The 18,744-nt window shown below is 41.9% G+C and overlaps 1 protein-coding gene across 3 annotated transcripts in view; it reads left to right on the top strand.

Annotated features, from left to right (window-relative positions):
* The window catches only part of SORT1 (sortilin 1), a 61,254-nt gene that overhangs the window by 25,926 nt on the left and 16,584 nt on the right, over nucleotides 1–18,744 (top strand). For 2 of the 3 annotated variants that reach the window (XM_061632535.1, XM_061632537.1), the window contains exons 2-9: nucleotides 2,918–2,977; nucleotides 5,909–5,982; nucleotides 11,014–11,116; nucleotides 12,252–12,416; nucleotides 13,791–13,864; nucleotides 16,519–16,568; nucleotides 17,366–17,496; nucleotides 18,364–18,508. In XM_061632535.1, coding sequence (XP_061488519.1) covers nucleotides 2,918–2,977; nucleotides 5,909–5,982; nucleotides 11,014–11,116; nucleotides 12,252–12,416; nucleotides 13,791–13,864; nucleotides 16,519–16,568; nucleotides 17,366–17,496; nucleotides 18,364–18,508 — 802 coding nt within the window. The remainder of the gene's footprint in view (nucleotides 1–2,917; nucleotides 2,978–5,908; nucleotides 5,983–11,013; nucleotides 11,117–12,251; nucleotides 12,417–13,790; nucleotides 13,865–16,518; nucleotides 16,569–17,365; nucleotides 17,497–18,363; nucleotides 18,509–18,744) is intronic. The other variant, XM_061632536.1, reaches the window with a different exon arrangement.

Raw genomic sequence — 18,744 nt, 5'->3', positions numbered from 1 at the left:
TGATGAAATGCCTTGTGCTACCGTTTTACTACAGTACATTTGTTATTACTAGTTAATATACATTTGCCATTTATGAAGGAGTCGGAGTCGGTACATTTCTACCAACTCTGACTCCACCCAAAATTGCTTCCAACTCCACAGCCCTGCTGCAAACATAGCATTTCTAGCACATTTCTTTATTGGTGTTTTGTGTTTTGGCAGCTTTCCCAGCTCTATACTGATACTGGAAGTACTAGTATGTATTATCATAGTTACACTTACACCTGGGTATTCTTGTTTTGATGAGGCAAGGCTTGGTCAACCAGCCTACTAAGAACACAAGAAGAACCTGCACAATAAGGCCAGTGGCCCCTCTAGTCCAGCATCCTGTTCTCACTGTTGGCCGTGGGAAACCTACAAGCAGGACTAAGTGCAGAGAGCACTCTCCCCTCCTGTGGTTTCCAGCAGTGTCTGAACTGGGACATTTTGGGCACAGGTGCTTGTTGAGGTGCAGCATTTGCAATACTATATAAACAGCTTGAATTTGAGGTGACCTTTAAAATTCTAAGGTGGGATCATCTATGTAGCCCTTTGTTTTGCACTAATAACTATATTTCGTCCTGTGCTAACATTTGACACACATCTCTAAGCAAGCGACAGCGTGGTTAGTGTATGTGTTTGGAATCATAATAGTGTCTTCGGTTCCACAGTGCAAGATAATTGTGACTGAGACACCACAAAGCAGGTGTTGGCAACTTGACACAGTTTCAAGGAATGGGAATTGAATGGGAACTTGGGCTTAAAGTAATGTTATGTGTGGTTTTGTGATTTCTTCCCTCTGTGTCTGGTAGTGGTGGGTTTTTGAACCCAAAGCTGCATCTGAGTAGAGAGTTCAGCTGCTTAACTGGTTTTCAGCTCAAAACTGTCCTCTCCAAGCTGCTTTTTCACCCATTAGGCATGCAGAAAGAAAACTATGGGGACTCTTTCCCTTTTTATTCTCTGGCTGAAAAAGCAGTTTGGAGAAAGTTGATCTCAAGGAAAAAGGACAGGAGTGGGAAGGGTTAAGCAGCACACACATCTTCTGCTCAGACAGGCAGGCTGCTTTAGTTTTTAAAACAAATAAACCAGGGACAAAAGAATTTCAACTTGGCATACCATGTAGTTTGAGCCTCAGTTACATTATGACCAAAGGGTGCTGTTAACTCTTTAATCTGTCACAAGTGCTTCATAAGTAATAGGGATGGAAAGATCTGTCTGTTTCGGTTCTCTCAGTTTCTCATTTTTCCAATGTTAAATTCAGTTCTTTAAATTTCTACAGCGATCTGCAATTTTTTAAAAAACAAAAATCCTCATGAAAATTCTCAACCATTTCAGTGCGAATTTCTCCAAATAAACACATTTTTGCAAGCCATCTCTCATCATTTCATGCCTTTTTGCATGTTATTTTCACTCATGTATTCATTTTTATGTACACTTTCCCTTAATATATTCATTTTTGTAAATGTTTAGTTGACGAACTGCACCCCAAAATTCGAAGGATGGTTGTGTTTTAGTTCTCATTGTTTTGGAAATTGCAAAAATGATAAATTCTGCTTGAAATGCAAACTGAATCGAAATCTCACCCATCCCTAATGAGTAAATTTAGTTAAGCCTGGGGGATAGATAGAAGATAGATAAGCCATTTTTTGAACAAAACAAACCTGGAGTAATGTTTCAATTGCAGTGGCATATGCCTGAGTTTAACATGGTTTTCAGATATGTTTGACCATTTTTGCAAAGTAAAAGACAGGTGTGAGAAGAAATGACATTTTACTAGGGTAACAGACCTAATTGATGAGCATTTCACCCACCACTTGAATTTTCCTGAGGTGCTGGATGTCTCCAGGTATCCAGCAATATTATGTGATAGAGGAAGGGTGTTAAAGCTTTAAAATTATCACATGGTCTTCTCCAAGAGCTGTTGAGACTTCTTGTTGTGGTGTGACTTAGAACACAGGCTGTAAACACACTAGTGGTCAGATCAAACCGTTTCCGTTAGCTGCACCTGGAGGGAGAACAGGTTGATCTGCCAATCCGTTGTGAAATGACTTTGACGCTGAATTAAAAAAGAAAGCACTTAAGCAGCTCCCATCAGGTTTTACAGTAAAAAGGGACAGGGTTTGATTACTGCTGTGTGCCCCCCATTTTCTGAAGAGAGCCGTGAGTGGCAGAACAGTGAGCGTGTTTCTTTGCTCAGGGTCCTGGTTTAGCAATGACATGCTCGTAGTGTAGAATAAATTATGCTTGCACATTGACAGCAATGAAAGGAAACTAAACTTGTAGTAACAGATGCTGAAAGTAACTGGTGTGTAGCTTGTTTTGCTTTTAGAATAATGAGCTGTTATGGTAGAAAAGTAACCAAAGTGATCAAAAGCTGGTGATGAACACACTCGGTGATTTGGTTTGAGGAAACCTATACAAAACTATCCCAGCTCTATCACGGAGATCAACCAGAGGAGCGCTTGTCCCCATATTACAGAGGCCCAACTAACTTCAGCTTAACGTTGGGCACTTAGGTTTTGCCAGTGCCATGCCGTGGAATGTTCTTCCAGCAGAGATCTGGCAGGCCTCCTTGCTTTTGATTTTCAGGTATTTCTTGAAGCCTTTTTTTTATACTGACAGGCCTGTGCAGCTGTTTGAAGCGTTTTGGCTGGCCAGTCATTTGAATGATGGCTTTGCACCGTTTTTAATGTTTTATGTTTTACTGCTGTGCACCTCTCTGATGTTACAATATATAAATGGTGGTATGTAAATACTTATATAAATAAATACAATATAATTGTGTAGATATTTGTGTCCAGAAACTGCTTGCTACTACCATTGGAGCTACAGGGAAATTGCTTTCTGGCATTGGATGAAAGATCAGAGGATTGAATTATATTTCTAATTGCTTTTACAGCGTGTCTTCAATGATCTCAGTGGCTCAGTTTCCCTATCCTGGATTGGCGACAGCACTGGAGTAAGTAATACAGATAGGCTGGACAGATTTTAAAATATTAATTCAAAAGGAACAGAAGTGCAGTACTTGAAATAATTCCTCCCAATGCATGACTCAGTACTCTATTGGATGCTTTTGCTGTAATATTCCCACACAGAAAAGCGAGGTTATTCCTTTCTGATAGGTCATGAGGAATGACTCTCTTCAGTTGTAGGTGTTGCAAGCCGTTTAGCTTCTTCTTTTTTAGCTATTACCATCCTACTTATGGCCAAAGAAGATGAGACGCAGTGTAGGTGTTGTGTATACTGGGTGACTCACTCTGGGTTTGGTAAGAAGTGTTTAACTGCCCATCTAGACTTGAGGTAAGAATTGCCTCAGCATTGAGGCCTTGTTGGAGAGGAGGAAATACTTGCCACCTCTTTCTTCACATCTGGCACAGAGAAATGTATCTCTCTGAAAGTGTAAGCAGCAGCCAGAGTTTTTTTTTGAGGGGGGTAGCATAGAGCCAAGTTCCAGGCATGCTGAAGGGTTGCTAGAGAACCATTATTGGTATTGATGCTCTCTGCTTCCTATTCTTCTTATCCTGCAGCCTATTGGAATAGCTGATGCCAGGTGACAGTTGAGGGAGGAGGAAAGCTGATACAGCAGGGGCCTCAGCTGAGCTGATGGAGTGGCCCAGCTTTCCACCACTCACTCCTGCCACATTTTAAAAAAACACTAAAGAATTTATCAGAAAACTTCCTCTTTTGGTTAGAGTCTTGTTGTTCCTGCTTCTTAAATAGTGGCAAACAGTGCAATCCTCACCATAGCCACTCAGAATCATTCCATAGTAGATTTGGAAGGGGCCTGTAAGGCCGTCAAATCCAGCCCTATGTTCAGTGCAGGAATCCAGGAATCTGAGCGAAGGAAGTTGTACTGAATTTAATAGGACTTACTCCCAGATAAGTAGGGTTAGGATTGCAGCCTTAGAGAAATATGGCAAGAGCAAGAAAAAATGGAAATCTGAATCTAATTTTATGATAATTTGTGATATTTCTGTGTACACGTATGGCCTGTTTGGTTGATAAGCAATAAAATTTGATTTGATCACTTGTGATAATTACAATATATGTGATAATTCCAAATGCTATGATAATTACAAATATATGATAAAATATTTAGCAGGTCGCTGATATACAAAAGGATTATGGTACAATTTTGGGCGACAGTAGCAGCTTATATTTAATATTAAATATATTAATCTTTCTCAAGTGAGAGAAATTAGCTATTAACTGAGAAACCTCTCTCAGGCCAGTTATTGTACCAGGGATTAAGTGAGTTATTCTCTCTTAGAGGAAAAAGGCACCTTGCCACTTTAGGATAGCATGTCAAAGCACGGTGACTGGATTAAGAAGTTGCTTTTTCAAACAAAGTAAAAGAGCCTGTAAAATTAGACAAAGCATTTTTTAAATGTACAAAATCTCTTCCAGTGTATTCAATTGACTGTGAGCCCCTCTTGGGGGAGGGACATGTTAAAGGATCCTTGATTTATGGGTTCCATGTTGATTCATGGGTTCCATGGGAGATTATGCCCAACCATGAGTCTTACCATGAGAATTACCAGCACAACCAGAAGGAGTGCAGTAAGTTTGACTTTAATGAGGCTTTAGCCTTTGCTACTGACTCGCACTCCCTTTTTCCAGGTTCCACAAGCTCAAATCTTCATACATGGAGTTACCACAACCATACGTTCTGTTCAAGGGCTTCTGACTGCATTCTCACTTTATTGGGGAACACTCCTGGGACTGGTGCTGTAGAATCCCTGAGCTCCACTGTTTCCCCATATCCGTGGTGGTGTGAGACTAGGATCTGATTCCCTTCAGAGCCTGTAGCTTTCCAGTAGCCCCTTTCTCTGAGGAATGGGGCTTGGGAAGGGATAGGTCCAGAGATCCTCTGCCTGACTTCTTTCAGGATACTCTAGGGTTACCCCCTATGGGTCAGTCCGACAGTATTCTTGCCCCAAAAGGTTTGGAAGGTCAAGGAAGCCTCTTCTCCAAGCCTCTTGTACCTCCAAATTGGCAGAGGTAGAAGCTCCAGGAGATCCTAGGGTTAGCAGCTTCTCAGGTCTCTGCTCCTTCCCCACCAAACCTCCCTGTCTGACTGCTAGCTCTGGGCTATTTATACTCAGCAGCTGCAGGAGACCTTCATCAGCTCCAGGCATTAGCAGCTGCTCTCTGCCATCTCTTGGCTTGGCTGGTGGAGAAGCTTCCCTCTACAGAAGTTGATTGGGACCTTTTTAAAGAGGTCGTGCTGGTAAGAGCCCTTTGGCCCAAGGCGATTCCTTGTGGACCTTCACACGACCTTTTTAAGTTCTACAACACAAATCCACTGTATGAATAACCATGTTTCTGGATTTTTTTTAAAAGTGTGTTGTGGTCTGTACTTGTGTCAAAATGGGCATGCCACCAGTCCAACACGCCAACCCCTCCTTCCAAATTAAAAAAAAACACCCTTGCATTGACTCAGCCATATACCACCAAATATGATACAGCAGGGCTCCACTCATATGGCAGGTTAGGTTCCAGACCCCTGCTGAAAAGCAAAAACTGCCGAAAAGTGGATCAGCTGTAGTGCGGGGGTCTGGAACCTAACCCGTTTATCGCACCAGAGGAGGAGAAGATCAGATCTTCTCCTCCTCGGGCATGATCAGCTCGAGCGGGAGTCTGATCTTCCCCTCCTCTGGCACAATCAGCTGGAGTGCGGGGAGCTCCAGCCCCCCCTCCAGCTGATCGCCCCGCTGGTGCCATATTAGCGGAACGCCAAAAAGTGGGGTGCTGAGAAGCGGGGCCTTACTGTAATATGAATTAGCCCTTACTGGGATGGGACAGTTACTTGGCCTTAGACAGTGTGCATGCCAGCTGCTGTCATTTCAGATTATTGCTTAACAGGCCTTTTCTCTCTCTCTCTCACCAGGTTATTCTTGTGTTGACCACATTTCAGATACCTCTGGTAATCATGAGTTTTGGGCAGTCTAAACTCTACAGAAGGTGAGGGCTTCATTGTTGTCATATCTGAATCGAAATGAACATTCTGATGAAGCCAACAGTTTGCTGCCAATTCCCATATATGAGGATTTGTGAGCAACCTCACATTGCTGTGTATAGGTTGGGGGCAGAGCTTCTGAACTGGTGACAGAGCATTGGCAAAGCCAGTGATGAGCAGTAGGGTGACTGGGTGGGCAGAGTTGGTTCCTGAGGGCCAGAGGGTATCTTGTCTTGGGACAGTCCAACACCATGACATGAAGAACACTACAAGCTGACCAAAGATCCATAGTGTGTTGCAGCACCAATTGCGGAGGGAAGCTGTACTGTTTTAACAATAGGTCATGTACCAAGTGGCATGTTCTAGACCAGAAGCAGCATGTCTTTGGGTTTGTTCACGCTTATTCTTGCCTTCCCAACAATGGATATACTACTTATTCTTCCCTGAAATATTCATGTATTGACCCAGATTCCTTTACTATCTAACTCACTTGAAGTCACTGTAAGTAAGCCAGCCTCCTCTCCATGCCTCTTGGAAATCCTATAGGAGTAAGTCTCCTTATTATCTTACTGCCTCTACTGCTTCCTGTGAGGACAGAGCCCCAGTGCACCACACCCCATACACTCACTTTCTTAAGGTGTGGTTGCTTGCCGGGAAGAAGCAAGAGACAATGACTGAGATCTTTCCTTGTTTTTTTTGGTGTGGCTGATCTTCCCTTTTTCAGCAGCTAGGGTAAATAAGTTTCACCAAAGAGAGCGAGTTTTAAGCACCATTTATTTATTTATTACATTTATACCCCGCCTTTCTTTCCATGCGAGAAACCCAAGGCGGCTTACATTCGGTTCCCAGGCGGTCTCCCATCCAGGCACTGGCCAGACCTGACCCTGCTTAGCTTCAGCAGGGTGCTGCCCCCATGTGCCTTTAGACCATAGCCTGGGATCAATTCCCTTTGGCAAGGAGTTGCACTTGCTAAGGGTGAGTGTGCAGTGGTGGTGCTCTCTTTGCCAGGAACATAGGGAAAGGCAAGGGTCAGCTGAGCAGTTCAGGTCCACTCCAGATTTTTCTGCTGCTTTGGACAGCTGGTGAGAGCAGGCTTGCTTCCAACTTCAGGATTCCAAATAGGCAAAGGGAGGCTGGCTTTGCATGTGGTCATACATTAAGGATCGTTCACATGTTCAAAGTATGGCAAACTTAAAACAGTTCTCACCCTTTGTTCTCAGTCTGGAAGAGGGTTAGGCACTCTTTGCCTTGCACAGGTCTGTAACTCAAGGTTTCCCACAGCATGAGGGACTGGCTGCAAGAGTAGGCAGAAGACATTGCCAGTAAATGTTAGTCTTGCAGGAGGCCAAAACCTTGGCTGGATACATTTGGAATCTCTTGCCTCAACTCTTAAGGCTAGTTTGTACAATATAGTTACCACATACAGCCACTTTAAACAAACCAGTTTCACACTGTAGAAGTCCCTCTCTTGGCGTGCTCACCTGGCCTTGCCTTTATTATCCTTTAGATGCCAGACAAAGTCCGTCCTGCCCTCTTGGGTGTTCAGTAGTACATGATCTCTTTGATGAAAAGTGTTTCCTCCTTAGATTGAATGCTGTTTTATGGATTTTTATTTACTTGCTATTAACAAAAAAGCAAGTGCTCTTTGTGGAGGTGCTCCCCTGTAATAAATGGTTGCCACTATCAGCTCCATTGATTCCCTGGCTTCGAAGCTGGGGGTGCTTTAGGGATATTGTGATTACGGATGGAAAGATCTGATTATTTTGGTTCTCTCAGCTTCTCCTTTTTCCAAAATCCTCATGAAAATTCTCTAGCATTTTAGTGCAAATTTCTCCTAATACACACATTTTTGTAGGCGGTTTTGACTGTTGCACATCTTTCTGCAAGCTATTTCTCCTAATATAATGCATTTTTATAGATTTTCACTCATATTCATTGTTATGCACATTTCTCCTTAATATATGCATTTTTGTCAACATTGGTTGGTTAGAGAACTGCATCTCAAAATTTGAAAAGTGCAAATTTCAAAGAATGGCTCTGTTTCAGTTCCCATATTATTTTGGAACATATGAATTTGATAGATTTGGCTTGAAATGTGAACTGAATAGAATTTCTGTCCTCACCCCTAATTATTGATATTAATTGATTGATTGATTGATTGATAGATATCCCACCCTTCCTCTCAGCAGGAGCCCAAGGCGGCAAACAAGAGCACTAAAAACACTTTAAGACATCATAAAAACAGACTTTAAAATACATTAAAAAGAAAACATCTTAAAATATTTTTAAAGGCTTTCAAGACATCTTTAAAAAAAGGTTAAAAACATTGTTTTTTTAAAAAAAATATTTAAAAACATATTAAAAAACAATTCCAACACAGACTGGGATAAGGTCCCAACTTAAAAGGCTTGTTGAAAGAGGAAGGTCTTCAATAGGCGCCGAAAAGATAACAGAGATGGCACCAAATATTGAAGGGGAGGGAATTCCACAAGGTAGGTGCCACCAGAACGGACCGCTTGATAAGATGGTATCTGCAGGAGGCCTTCACCTGCAGAGCTCAGTGATCAACTGGGTATATAAGGGATAAGACGGTATTTCAGGTATCCTGGTCCCGAGCTGTATAGGGCTTTGTACGCCAAAACTAGAACCTTGAACTTGGCCCAGTAGCAAATAGGTAGCCAGTGCAATTCTTTCAGCAGAGGGGTGACATGTTGGCGATACCCTGCCCCAGTGAGCAGTCTTGCCGCTGCATTTTGCACCAGCTGCAGCTTCCAAACCAACCTCAAGGGCAGCCCCACATAGAGCGCATTACAGTAATGCAGCCTGGAGGTTACCAGTGCGTGGACAACAGTGGTCAGGCTATCCTGGTCCAGAAATGGCCACAGCTGTCTTACGTGCCGCAGCTGGTAAAAGGCACTCCTAGCCACTGAGGTCGCCTGGGCCTCTAGCGACAAAGATGGATCCAGGAGCACACCCAGACTACAGACCTGCTCTTTCAGAGGGAGTAGGCAACTGTTCCAAAGCAGGCAACTATCCAATTATCTGAACTCGGGAACCACCAACCCACAGCACCTCCATCTGGCTAGGATTCAGATGCAGTTTATTGACCCTCATCCAGCCCACCACCAAGTCCAGGCAGTGGTCCAGGGCTTGCACGGCCTCTCCTGATTCAAGTTACACTTGCAAATACACTATTTATTGCTAGCCCAGTTCCAGTCCTATTGTTTCTGTTTAACTTTTGTGGAAGTAGCCAGGGAGCTGTAAGCATGAGCACTTATTCCTGGGGAGATGCTCCTTGAACTTTGATTTGCAGGCCAAGTGCAAGCTTCCAGTTCATGAAATTTTATTAAGACATTAAATATAAGGTGAATGGATGAAGTAACGGGTTACATTAAAAAATAAAGCATAAGCAGCAGTGTTCTAGCTAATTGAAGATTGGCATAGTCTTAAGGTCATTTTAGTACTAACAAGCAAAGGCTCTCCAGATGTCATGCTTTGTTGCTGGGAGGGGGTAGCTTTCCCCATCAAAGATTTAAAAAGCTCCAAATAACAGAGTTCCACTCTCTGTGAAGGAGCAGGTATGCAGTTTGGGAGTATTCGTAGATCCATCACTGTCACTGGAGGCAAAGGTGTCTTCAGCAGCTATGAGTGTCTTTTTCCAGCTTTGGCTAGTACACCAGCTATGGCTGTTCCCGGACAGGGATAGCTTGGCCGCAGAGGTGCAGGCCTTTAACATTTAGATGGGACTATTGCTGTGCACTCTCTGTGGGGCTACCCATGAGGTTGGTTTGGAAATTGCAGCTAGTGGAGAATACTGCAGCCCGGGTTTTGGCCAGAACAGCTCTGCACCACCATATTTCACCGATGCGAAAGCCCTATACTGACTGTCAGTGCGTTACTGAGCTAGGTTCGAGGTATTGCTGTCAGTGTGCAAAGCCATAAATGGCTTATGACAAGGTTACCTGACGGACTGTCTTGTCTTTATGCACCAGCCAGATCATGGTGATCATCTGGAGAAGCCCTCCTGGCTGTTCCACGGTTATCTCATAGCCATTTAACTTCTATGCAAACCAAGGCTTTTAGTGTAGCAGTGCTAGGAAATTTGAAGCACTGTTCCTATGGAAATCAGACAGGCACCTACAATCCTGATATTGCATTGCCTGCTGAAAATGTGCTTGTTTCACTAAGCATTTTTAGATAATTAATCTGATTCGGTGTTTGTCATTTATCTTATCTTGTATGATTTTATAGCTTTATGATATTTTAATGATTTTATACATAACCTTGATATTTTTATGAATTGGCAATGTATAAATCTTATTTTATTGGCTGAGTTAGAAAAGGCAGCAGAGTAATGATTAACACTTCAGAAGCCACTGGCCAATGAGCTGAGTCGCACGTAGGAGGATGCCTGGAAATGGGTAATTAAGCTAGCAATTGCTTCTTCAACATAAGATATAGAGGGAGATAGGTGGTTTTTTTCCTGCTAGATACTAACTGTGGATTTAAGAAGGTGTTTTAAAGAATACAGTATCTCTGTGGTAGTATGCGTTGAGGATTACAGCTGAGCAGGTTCTTTTGGGTTGACTAAGGGGATTCTGAACACCAGCTCATTTTTTTTAATCTGTTACTTCATTTGTGGTTTCTTTAAGTGTATGTTAGTATCTACCTAAAAAATAATATTTATTCATAAAGATGGGATATGAATTCTTAAATGTAGTGGCTGTTTTACATGAACATGTGTGCAAGGTTATTTTCTCCATGATGCTAGTTTCTTTGGATGTTTGTGCTGGAGTACACAAGTTCTCCACCTCATGATGTACTATAAACACAGACCCACTACATGATTGAAACAAACCATGCAAGGGCTGCTTAAGTGATCCCCACTGGGTGCCCATAAAATGTTTTGGTTCCCCCATCATCTATTTCGTGTGTACAGTTGCTTTAAGAGGATGCAAAGACAAATGGCTGCCTCTATTATATTCTCCTGTATTGAGGAGTGTTTACACTAACTATGTCTTTTTCTTGCACTATAGTGAAGACTATGGGAAAACATTCACAGACATTACAGATCTCATCAACAACACTTTCATCAGAACAGAATTTGGAATGGCTATTGGACCAGAAAATTCAGGGAAGGTAGGATGTGCCTGCTAATACAATTTGTGAGGCTGTTTGTTAACCCTGTCCTTCGTTTTAAATGTGGAAGATAGTCATAAGGTGAAGAGCCTTGAAAAGGCTGCATTTTAATTTAGCTTAATACCAAGGGCAGACTTGAGGCCTTGCTAGAGCTGTGCCTTTGGATGTAATTGGGCTTTATTCCTAGTTGTCCAGCTGACCACTGCCTGACAAGTCTAAAGTGTGGCACGATATGGTCCAGGGGTCCATATTATATCTCTGCAATAGAGATTTTTGCCACAAAATCTCTACTTACCTGCCTCCCCACCCTACTTTCCACTGACCTGCTATATGACCTTGAAACATAGCATCCTGCTTGATGCTTCTCACTTGTAAATTGGAGCTATTGCCTGCTTTTTCCAATTTACCTGATTGTTGATTAAATTAAACTGTTATAGTAGCTACACAATCATCAGTGTTCTGGGCATGATTGTGTGAATTTCATAAAGTCCACTTGTTAGAGCTGGTCAGTTTCCTTGGCAAAACATGTTCCTTTAAAATATCATCTCTGCTTCCCTTTCTTTCTGTACTTTCTGTAGTGCACTCTGATGATTCTGTAGTGCACTCTGAGTAGGTTGCAAAGTACACATCTATGTTTCCAGTATTCCAGTGAGTGGTGGTGGTTTATAGGGTTTCTGCTTTTTTCTGACTCATTAGTTTGCTGCCAAAACAGAAGTAATGTTTACACCAACAGTACTGAGTTTCATCCTGGTCACTAGCGTTTCTCTTGGACTTTATGGATATGGCTTTCTTCCTCCATTGCCTCCAGAGGGATGTGAGCAGGGATGTTACATTCTTTTAGACTGCCTTAAAAAAGTTAGTGGAGTGCAGCTAAGCACTGGTATCCTAGTGAAGCAGCCCCTTTTCACTTATTTGCATAGCAAACTTGCACACGGGGCAGCGTTAAGTGAGAATTTCTGTTCCACTCAGGTTTTTTTGTTGTGTTTCTTTTTCTGGTGGGTCCCTGATTTGCCCTCTTCAAAACTGCACTATTTCAAATAGTGTGGTCATAGCTTCTGGCGACATCTGTATTTATGATAGATTAGTAGCATAGATGTGTTGAAGGGAGGACCCTTTTCTTTATCATTCTGTCTAGGTGATACTGACAGGTGACAGAGCTGGACCATACCATACAGGAAGGATCTTCAGATCATCTGATTTTGCTAAGAACTTTGTATTGACAGATATTCCGTTCCATCCTTCAACTCAAATAATTTATCACCCCCAGAATTCTGATTTGTTGTTGGCCCTCAGTATTGAGGTAAGTATTGTATTTTGAGAAGAACATGACCCATCTGCTTATTTCTTCACTGGTAATTTAGGCACTGAATACAGGCTCCAAGAAGCCATTTAGGATCCCTCCAGACATCCTTTTTATGATGATTTCGTCTCTTGATGATAATGGGGTGGTTATATGCAATCCCATTTTCAATACTATTTGTGTCTCATTTCCAGTCAGTGCATGTGCCTCAACTCCCTGCTGAAATCCTGTAAATTTTTATACCACAAATGTTCCAGTTTATTTTTGTCCCACTTTTGATGTGCTATAGTGCAAGAGTGCCAGTAATACAGTAACATTGGGGAAGCATTGCAGAACAACTAATAAAGTGGAATGGTATGTGAACAGCCTGGTATAAATCCACCACTAACGCAGTATTGTTGCACCAATGACATGTTGCAGAATTCATCTGCAAAACAACTCTAGCCTGGAGGGTCCCTTTATGTGTGGGGAAGGGCTTGGCTCTTGAGTGACTGTGGTAATGACTGGCAGCATCATAGTTTCTATCTCTAATTGATATAGCAGGAGTAGAGTCGTATTGTGAGCTTTGCCCTCAGCATTGTTCTACAATGTAAGTGTGGGATATAATATCTTAAATAACACATTGCTTTGGCAGCATAAAGTTCTTTTCTAAAAGTTCTGCAAGATGCTATGTAATGCTGCTGAAACAAACCTCTTTAAGAAATATAGTTTAACTCAGTGGCAAAATTAAAGTATGGAAGCTTCATCTGTTCAAGAAAGCTGTGCCCAGACTGTTAACTGAAGCTGGTTATGAGGAGCAAGTGTCTCCTTTTATCCCAGCAGCTTCATTGGCTTCTGTTCTGTTTATGGGCTCAATTCAAAGTGTTGGTTATAGACTTTAAAGTCCTAAATGGGGGTTTGAAACTAGGATATTTAAAGCATTATCTTCTCTTATATGAGACTGCCCACTCTTTGAAAAGGTTCTCTTCCATGTCCCACCAACATCTGAGTTGTGTTTGGCTGGACACAAGGGAGCCTTCTCTGTGGCCACACCTGCACTTTGGCACTCTTTTCCAAGGGAGGCCCATCTCAGCCCTTCTCTGATGGTGAACCACTACTGGGCAAAGACATTTATTTTCTGGCATAAATTTGGCAGGCCAAGTTGTTAATTTTAATCTCCCTGATACGTTAACTGAAGTGTGTTTTCTGTTGCCTCTTCCCCCCCCCCCGGTCTTGCTGATTATTTCACATGTTATTTTTTTAATATGTTGATTGAATTGTAAGCCACCTTGAGCCTTTTTAATGGAAAGCTGGACTTTTTTTTTTGTACTATTTTTGCCTTGAACTTGAAAGTGATACATCGGATAATGAATAATCCTTTCTTAATGTTTTCAGGGCAGCCTATGGATATCTAAAACATTTGGTGAGAAATGGAAAGAAATCCACAAAGATGTTTGCTTGGCCAAATGGTGAGCAGCTGAAAAACAAACATGCTCTCCAGGGAGAGTTTGTAGTTTAATGTTCTCTTGATTGCACTAGAGCTGGCTGTTTGCAAAACAGAAAGTTAACTGTCTTTGGAATAAAATTCTTGGTTCTTAAAACTCATTTGAAAGGTTCACTTGTCATGTTTGTAGTATATGCTTGTGGGGGGGGGGAGTCACTGTAATGCCTTCTGCATATACTGACATTTTTGCTATTGGTACACTTTTGTGTATGCAGCAAGTGCTCTATATAAAAGGGCAACTTTGTAGCCATATGTTAAAATTTTGCTTCTCTGTATTATTTTCTTCTTTGGGATTCCAAGGCTGTTCGGTGAGTAGCAGCAACAGCTTGGCAGCACAGCATATACTTTCTGTATAGAAGGTCCCAGGTTTCATCCCTGATATTTCCAGTTAAAGGCTGTGCATCAGCAGGATAGGGAAAGACCTGTCCATAAGACCATGGGAAACTGCTGCCAACTACAGTAAACAACGCTAGGCCATGTGGTCTAGCTTATCTATAAGAAAACTTCTTACAATAAAATAGCTATAAGGATTTGCGGTTAATATCGAATGCCAGTGATGTGGGGTGGAAATTTTCCAAACTGGAAATTTTTCTGGTGCTTTCATTTTTCTGTGGAAAAAAATCTGTTTTCATCAGTATCAATAAATAGATGCCAATTGCAAATACAATATTAGGCAAGCTTGGCAGTTTCAAAGTGTTTAGTTTTGTTTACTAAATACAAGTAAAATAAACATGCTATGTTGCTTTAGTGCATCAGAACATTTTCCAATCCAAACCAGAAGATTACCCTATGCAAATTAGCCTAATTTGCGTAGGATTTACCCCCGGAAAACCCAACTCTCTGTTGAATGCTGGCACTGCGCCTTGCATATGAATGTCATACAGTCCAAATCTCTTCTACTTGATATATTTCTAACTAGAGGCCACTGTAATGTTCCTCCCACTGGAAGGCTCCCACCCATGGTTACCAGCAGTCAGAATCACACTTTTTTTTTCTTTAGCTCACCCTAGCACAGATCTCACAAGATCCCACTGCTAGGCAGCACCACCAGTCACTCCCTGTAAACAATACTGCCAGAGACTTCACCTTAGTCTCCCTGTGGCTTGTTACTTTGTGTCGGGGGGTGCTCTTGCTGTCCACAACCCCCTTGTATCTTTGTCTATAAAGCATACAATCCTGGGTTGCTCTGGATACTTGATGATGTTACAGTATCTCCCTTCACCGCTGTCACCATATATTTGATACTGTTTCCCTCCAGCCTTGGTAATTACCCTGCCCTCCCTTCTGGTCTGTGCATCCCCAGCCAAGGATCAGGCTTTTGGTAAACCAACTAAAGTATTTATTTGATAACACCAGGAAATAACAAGATTACTTTAGGAATGTTCAACAAGCGTATGGTTTCATATAGTGTCACTCTTTATGTTTCCAGTCATATATATTCTGCCTAAATACCAGCCAAATATAATCCAACCCACAACCAACTCCAATCCACACTCCACAACCAATCGCCAACAACTCCCCCACAAAACAGAACCCTGAACCAACTGTCATCCTCTCATTTATACCTTCAGCCACTCAAACACTCAGCCAATCATCATACAGCATTCTCCAGCATTCCAGCCCATGTACTCCCCCCTCTCACCCAGTCACTTACCATATATCACTTAATAAACCCACACTTATCATATTTACAGATATTAAAATACAGGGACATTACAGCCACAAACTGACTTGGCTTACTAGCCAGTCATTACTTGTGGTAGCCAGCAAGCCCCTCTTGCAGGTCCTCTGGGATGCACAGAGAACTTGCAGGAGGAAAGGGGTTAGGTCTCTTGCTTCATGCTGAGCTTTGAAAGAAAAAAAGTAATGTACTTCTTCCTCACTTGTCCAAAACCCAGTGTAAAGTGAGGGTCCGACCTTCCCTGAATCTTCTGAGCATGCTAGAGGACTGTGCAGTGGGGAAGGGTCTTGTGTGTCAGATCTGGCACAGTGAAGGATGCCCCTCCCCCCCAAGTTTTCCAATTCACAGAGGACTTGCGGAGAAGATCTGTGTGCTGGGTATCCATGTCGGTAGGGGCTGGGTGGCAGAGAGAAGTTGCCAGTAGCAGCCTGATGACTGACTTCACAGTCTCCTAGGCAGAAATATGTGCTTTGCTGTTCAAAAACAGCCATTATGGAGGACGGGATGGCATCTCGGTTTTGAAGAGAACAGAATCACCAAGTTTTCAGCTGAATAACTGACTAGTCACCAGAATACATGAGTTGTCTCCTTACAGAATCTAGGAGCTATCTGCCACTCCTACAATTAGCAAGTGTCTTGTGCTTATTTATTTATTGTCAAAAGAGTGTTGGTTACATTCACCCAGGAAAGATTGCTATGTTTAATATTTTTGGCATGATATATTTTTCTGCACTCTTTGCAAAACAAGATCCCCACTTTGAAAACAATGAGATCTAATATGGTATGTTCTGTGACAACTCGGGAGTCTCTACAAAATCTGTTCTGCAGTGTATCTCCTCATTCCCTGTTGCAAATTGCTGAACTTCTAATTGTTCAGTTAGCCAGCTTTCTTGCGTCCAGCACTATAAACAGTGTGCTTTCTCTTTAACTTTTTCTAGGGGATCTGGCATAGCCATCTTCTTCACCACATTTCTGAATGGCTCTTGTAGTAAGTATTTCCAATTACAGTGAATAATTATGATGTATGTTAGTTGTTTAACATCTCACTTGTTGTCATTCTGTTTCTGAAGATGGTTTAGAGTGCTGGTGCTCACCTTTTTAAAAAACGTTAAACAGCTTGAAACCACAGTATCTGAAGAACCACCTCTTCACATGAACATGCTCAAATAACACAGTCCATCAGAGGCTTTTATTGATAGTTTTTACTAATTGTTCTGATGGTGTAGCTCTGTTTTTGATTTTAGATTTCTGTTCTGTTATTTTGTGTTTTATTTTGTGTTTTGATCCTGTTTTATTATTATTGTGAACCATCCTTGGAGTTACACTAAACTGAATTTGAGAACAAGATCAGCACTCTGCAGGCTAGCTAGCACCATTAATGGGTCTACCATAGCCCTGCTGTAGATAATCATCTCTTTTGAAGCTTTCTTTTCATTTATTCCATACCCCATACATGCATTACTCACATGAAGAGTGAATCACATGAAGTGGTTGCAGAGCCATGCCCCCACAGTTATGGGGCTGCGTTCTCCCTTACATCTACATATTGAGCATGAATGCTTGCAGAAGAGTAGCCTATGCAATTACACTTGTCCTTTGCAAAGTTCCATGCTCAGTGCATGAGGGGGTGGAGGAGGTAGGAGGCTACAGGATCATGGGGATGGAGTCAGTGGTATGGTCTTATAGCTCATTCAGTGCATGGAGCCCCTTTTCTGTTCATATATCATGAAAGGGGCTTATCTGTCTCTTATTGGAGCAATGTTAATAAACTACTTCTTCCTCAAGAAGCTGACCTTGGTTTACTTGAGCTGAAGAGAACCAAAGACTTTGGGAAGACATTCAAGACTATAGGAAGCAAAATCTACTCCTTTGGCCTAGGTGGGCGCTTCCTCTTTGCATCTGTGATGACAGAAAAGGTAAGAAACACATTCTTCTCCATTTCTATAGGACCCATGATTTTAGCTTACAATAAGTGTTTTTTCCCATAATGGAACGCAAGGGAGCCAGCGTTTGAGGAATGTTGACCCATATTAGTTCTTTTTAACAGGAGTGGCTGACATTTTCAGTCTTGGGGCCATTTTCACCCTTGGCCAGCCCTGCAGCGGTGCCATGCCATCTATGGAAGTACCCAGAAGTGGGTGTGGCCAGTCCATGCTCTCTCACACATGTGTGCGCAGAGTACATGTTCCATGCAGATCAGCTGAAAAGGGGGATTATTGCCCTCTCCATGCTCACTAAATGATCAGTCAGTTATTTGCTTTCCCACCTGGGTGCTGGGCTGTTTGTCATAAATTTATGTTTGTCATAATCTCAATAAACGTGATACAAACATGAAAGCAACTTGTTTGTTAAAATAATTCATCTTACCATAATAATGAATAGTGTTTTCATGACATGCCTTTATATAACAAAGAATGTTGTTTTTATTAAAGAATCTCTACAAACATGTCTTAATAGTACTTTCAATAATAGAGTAACCCTTTGAGAGAAACTTCCCTGAAACAGAGAGGGATTTTTTTTTTTTTGGCTGAATTAGCCAGTGAATAGGTTTAAAAATGTTTTAACTCTTTTATGAAGATAACAGTTCAGAATATAGTGAGGAAGAGCCCCCACAACTCCTACCCCAATATACGGTATCATGACAGTGAATAGACTTAGCCTGTATAGTATCATGACTTCTTAGTATGTTTTCTCACTGTTTCTCTCATGGAATATCCTCCTGTATGAACATCAGTAGCATCTAGGAGGTACTCGATAAATAATCCTATCCTTGCCTACCCTAGGGCAATACAAGGCGAATCCATGTGTCACTGGATCAAGGTGAAACCTGGAACATGGCACAACTTCCTTCAGTTGGTCAAGAACAGTTTTACTCTATCTTGGCAGCTAATGATGACATGGTGTTCATGCATGTAGATGAGCCTGGAGGTGAGAGAAGGCAGGAAGTTTGGTGTGGTGTGTACATAAAACCCTTAAATAAATCTGAATTTCAACTTGCACTTGATTTGGGTTGCAAAACCTCATGCAACTCGGAGGAGAACCATCTCTTAAAATGTGAAGTTGAACAGTATAGAATATGGGTACCTGTGGTTAATCCTAGAAATTACAAATTCAGCCTTTTTTAAAAAAAAAAGTTCGTTCAGCCTTAAAGCATTTGAATCATG

Source organism: Rhineura floridana, chromosome 6 (genome assembly GCF_030035675.1).
Source record: "Rhineura floridana isolate rRhiFlo1 chromosome 6, rRhiFlo1.hap2, whole genome shotgun sequence".
Classification (NCBI taxonomy): domain Eukaryota; kingdom Metazoa; phylum Chordata; class Lepidosauria; order Squamata; family Rhineuridae; genus Rhineura; species Rhineura floridana.
Note: the sequence above shows the minus strand (reverse complement) of the source record. Positions and strands in the feature narration are given on the sequence as shown.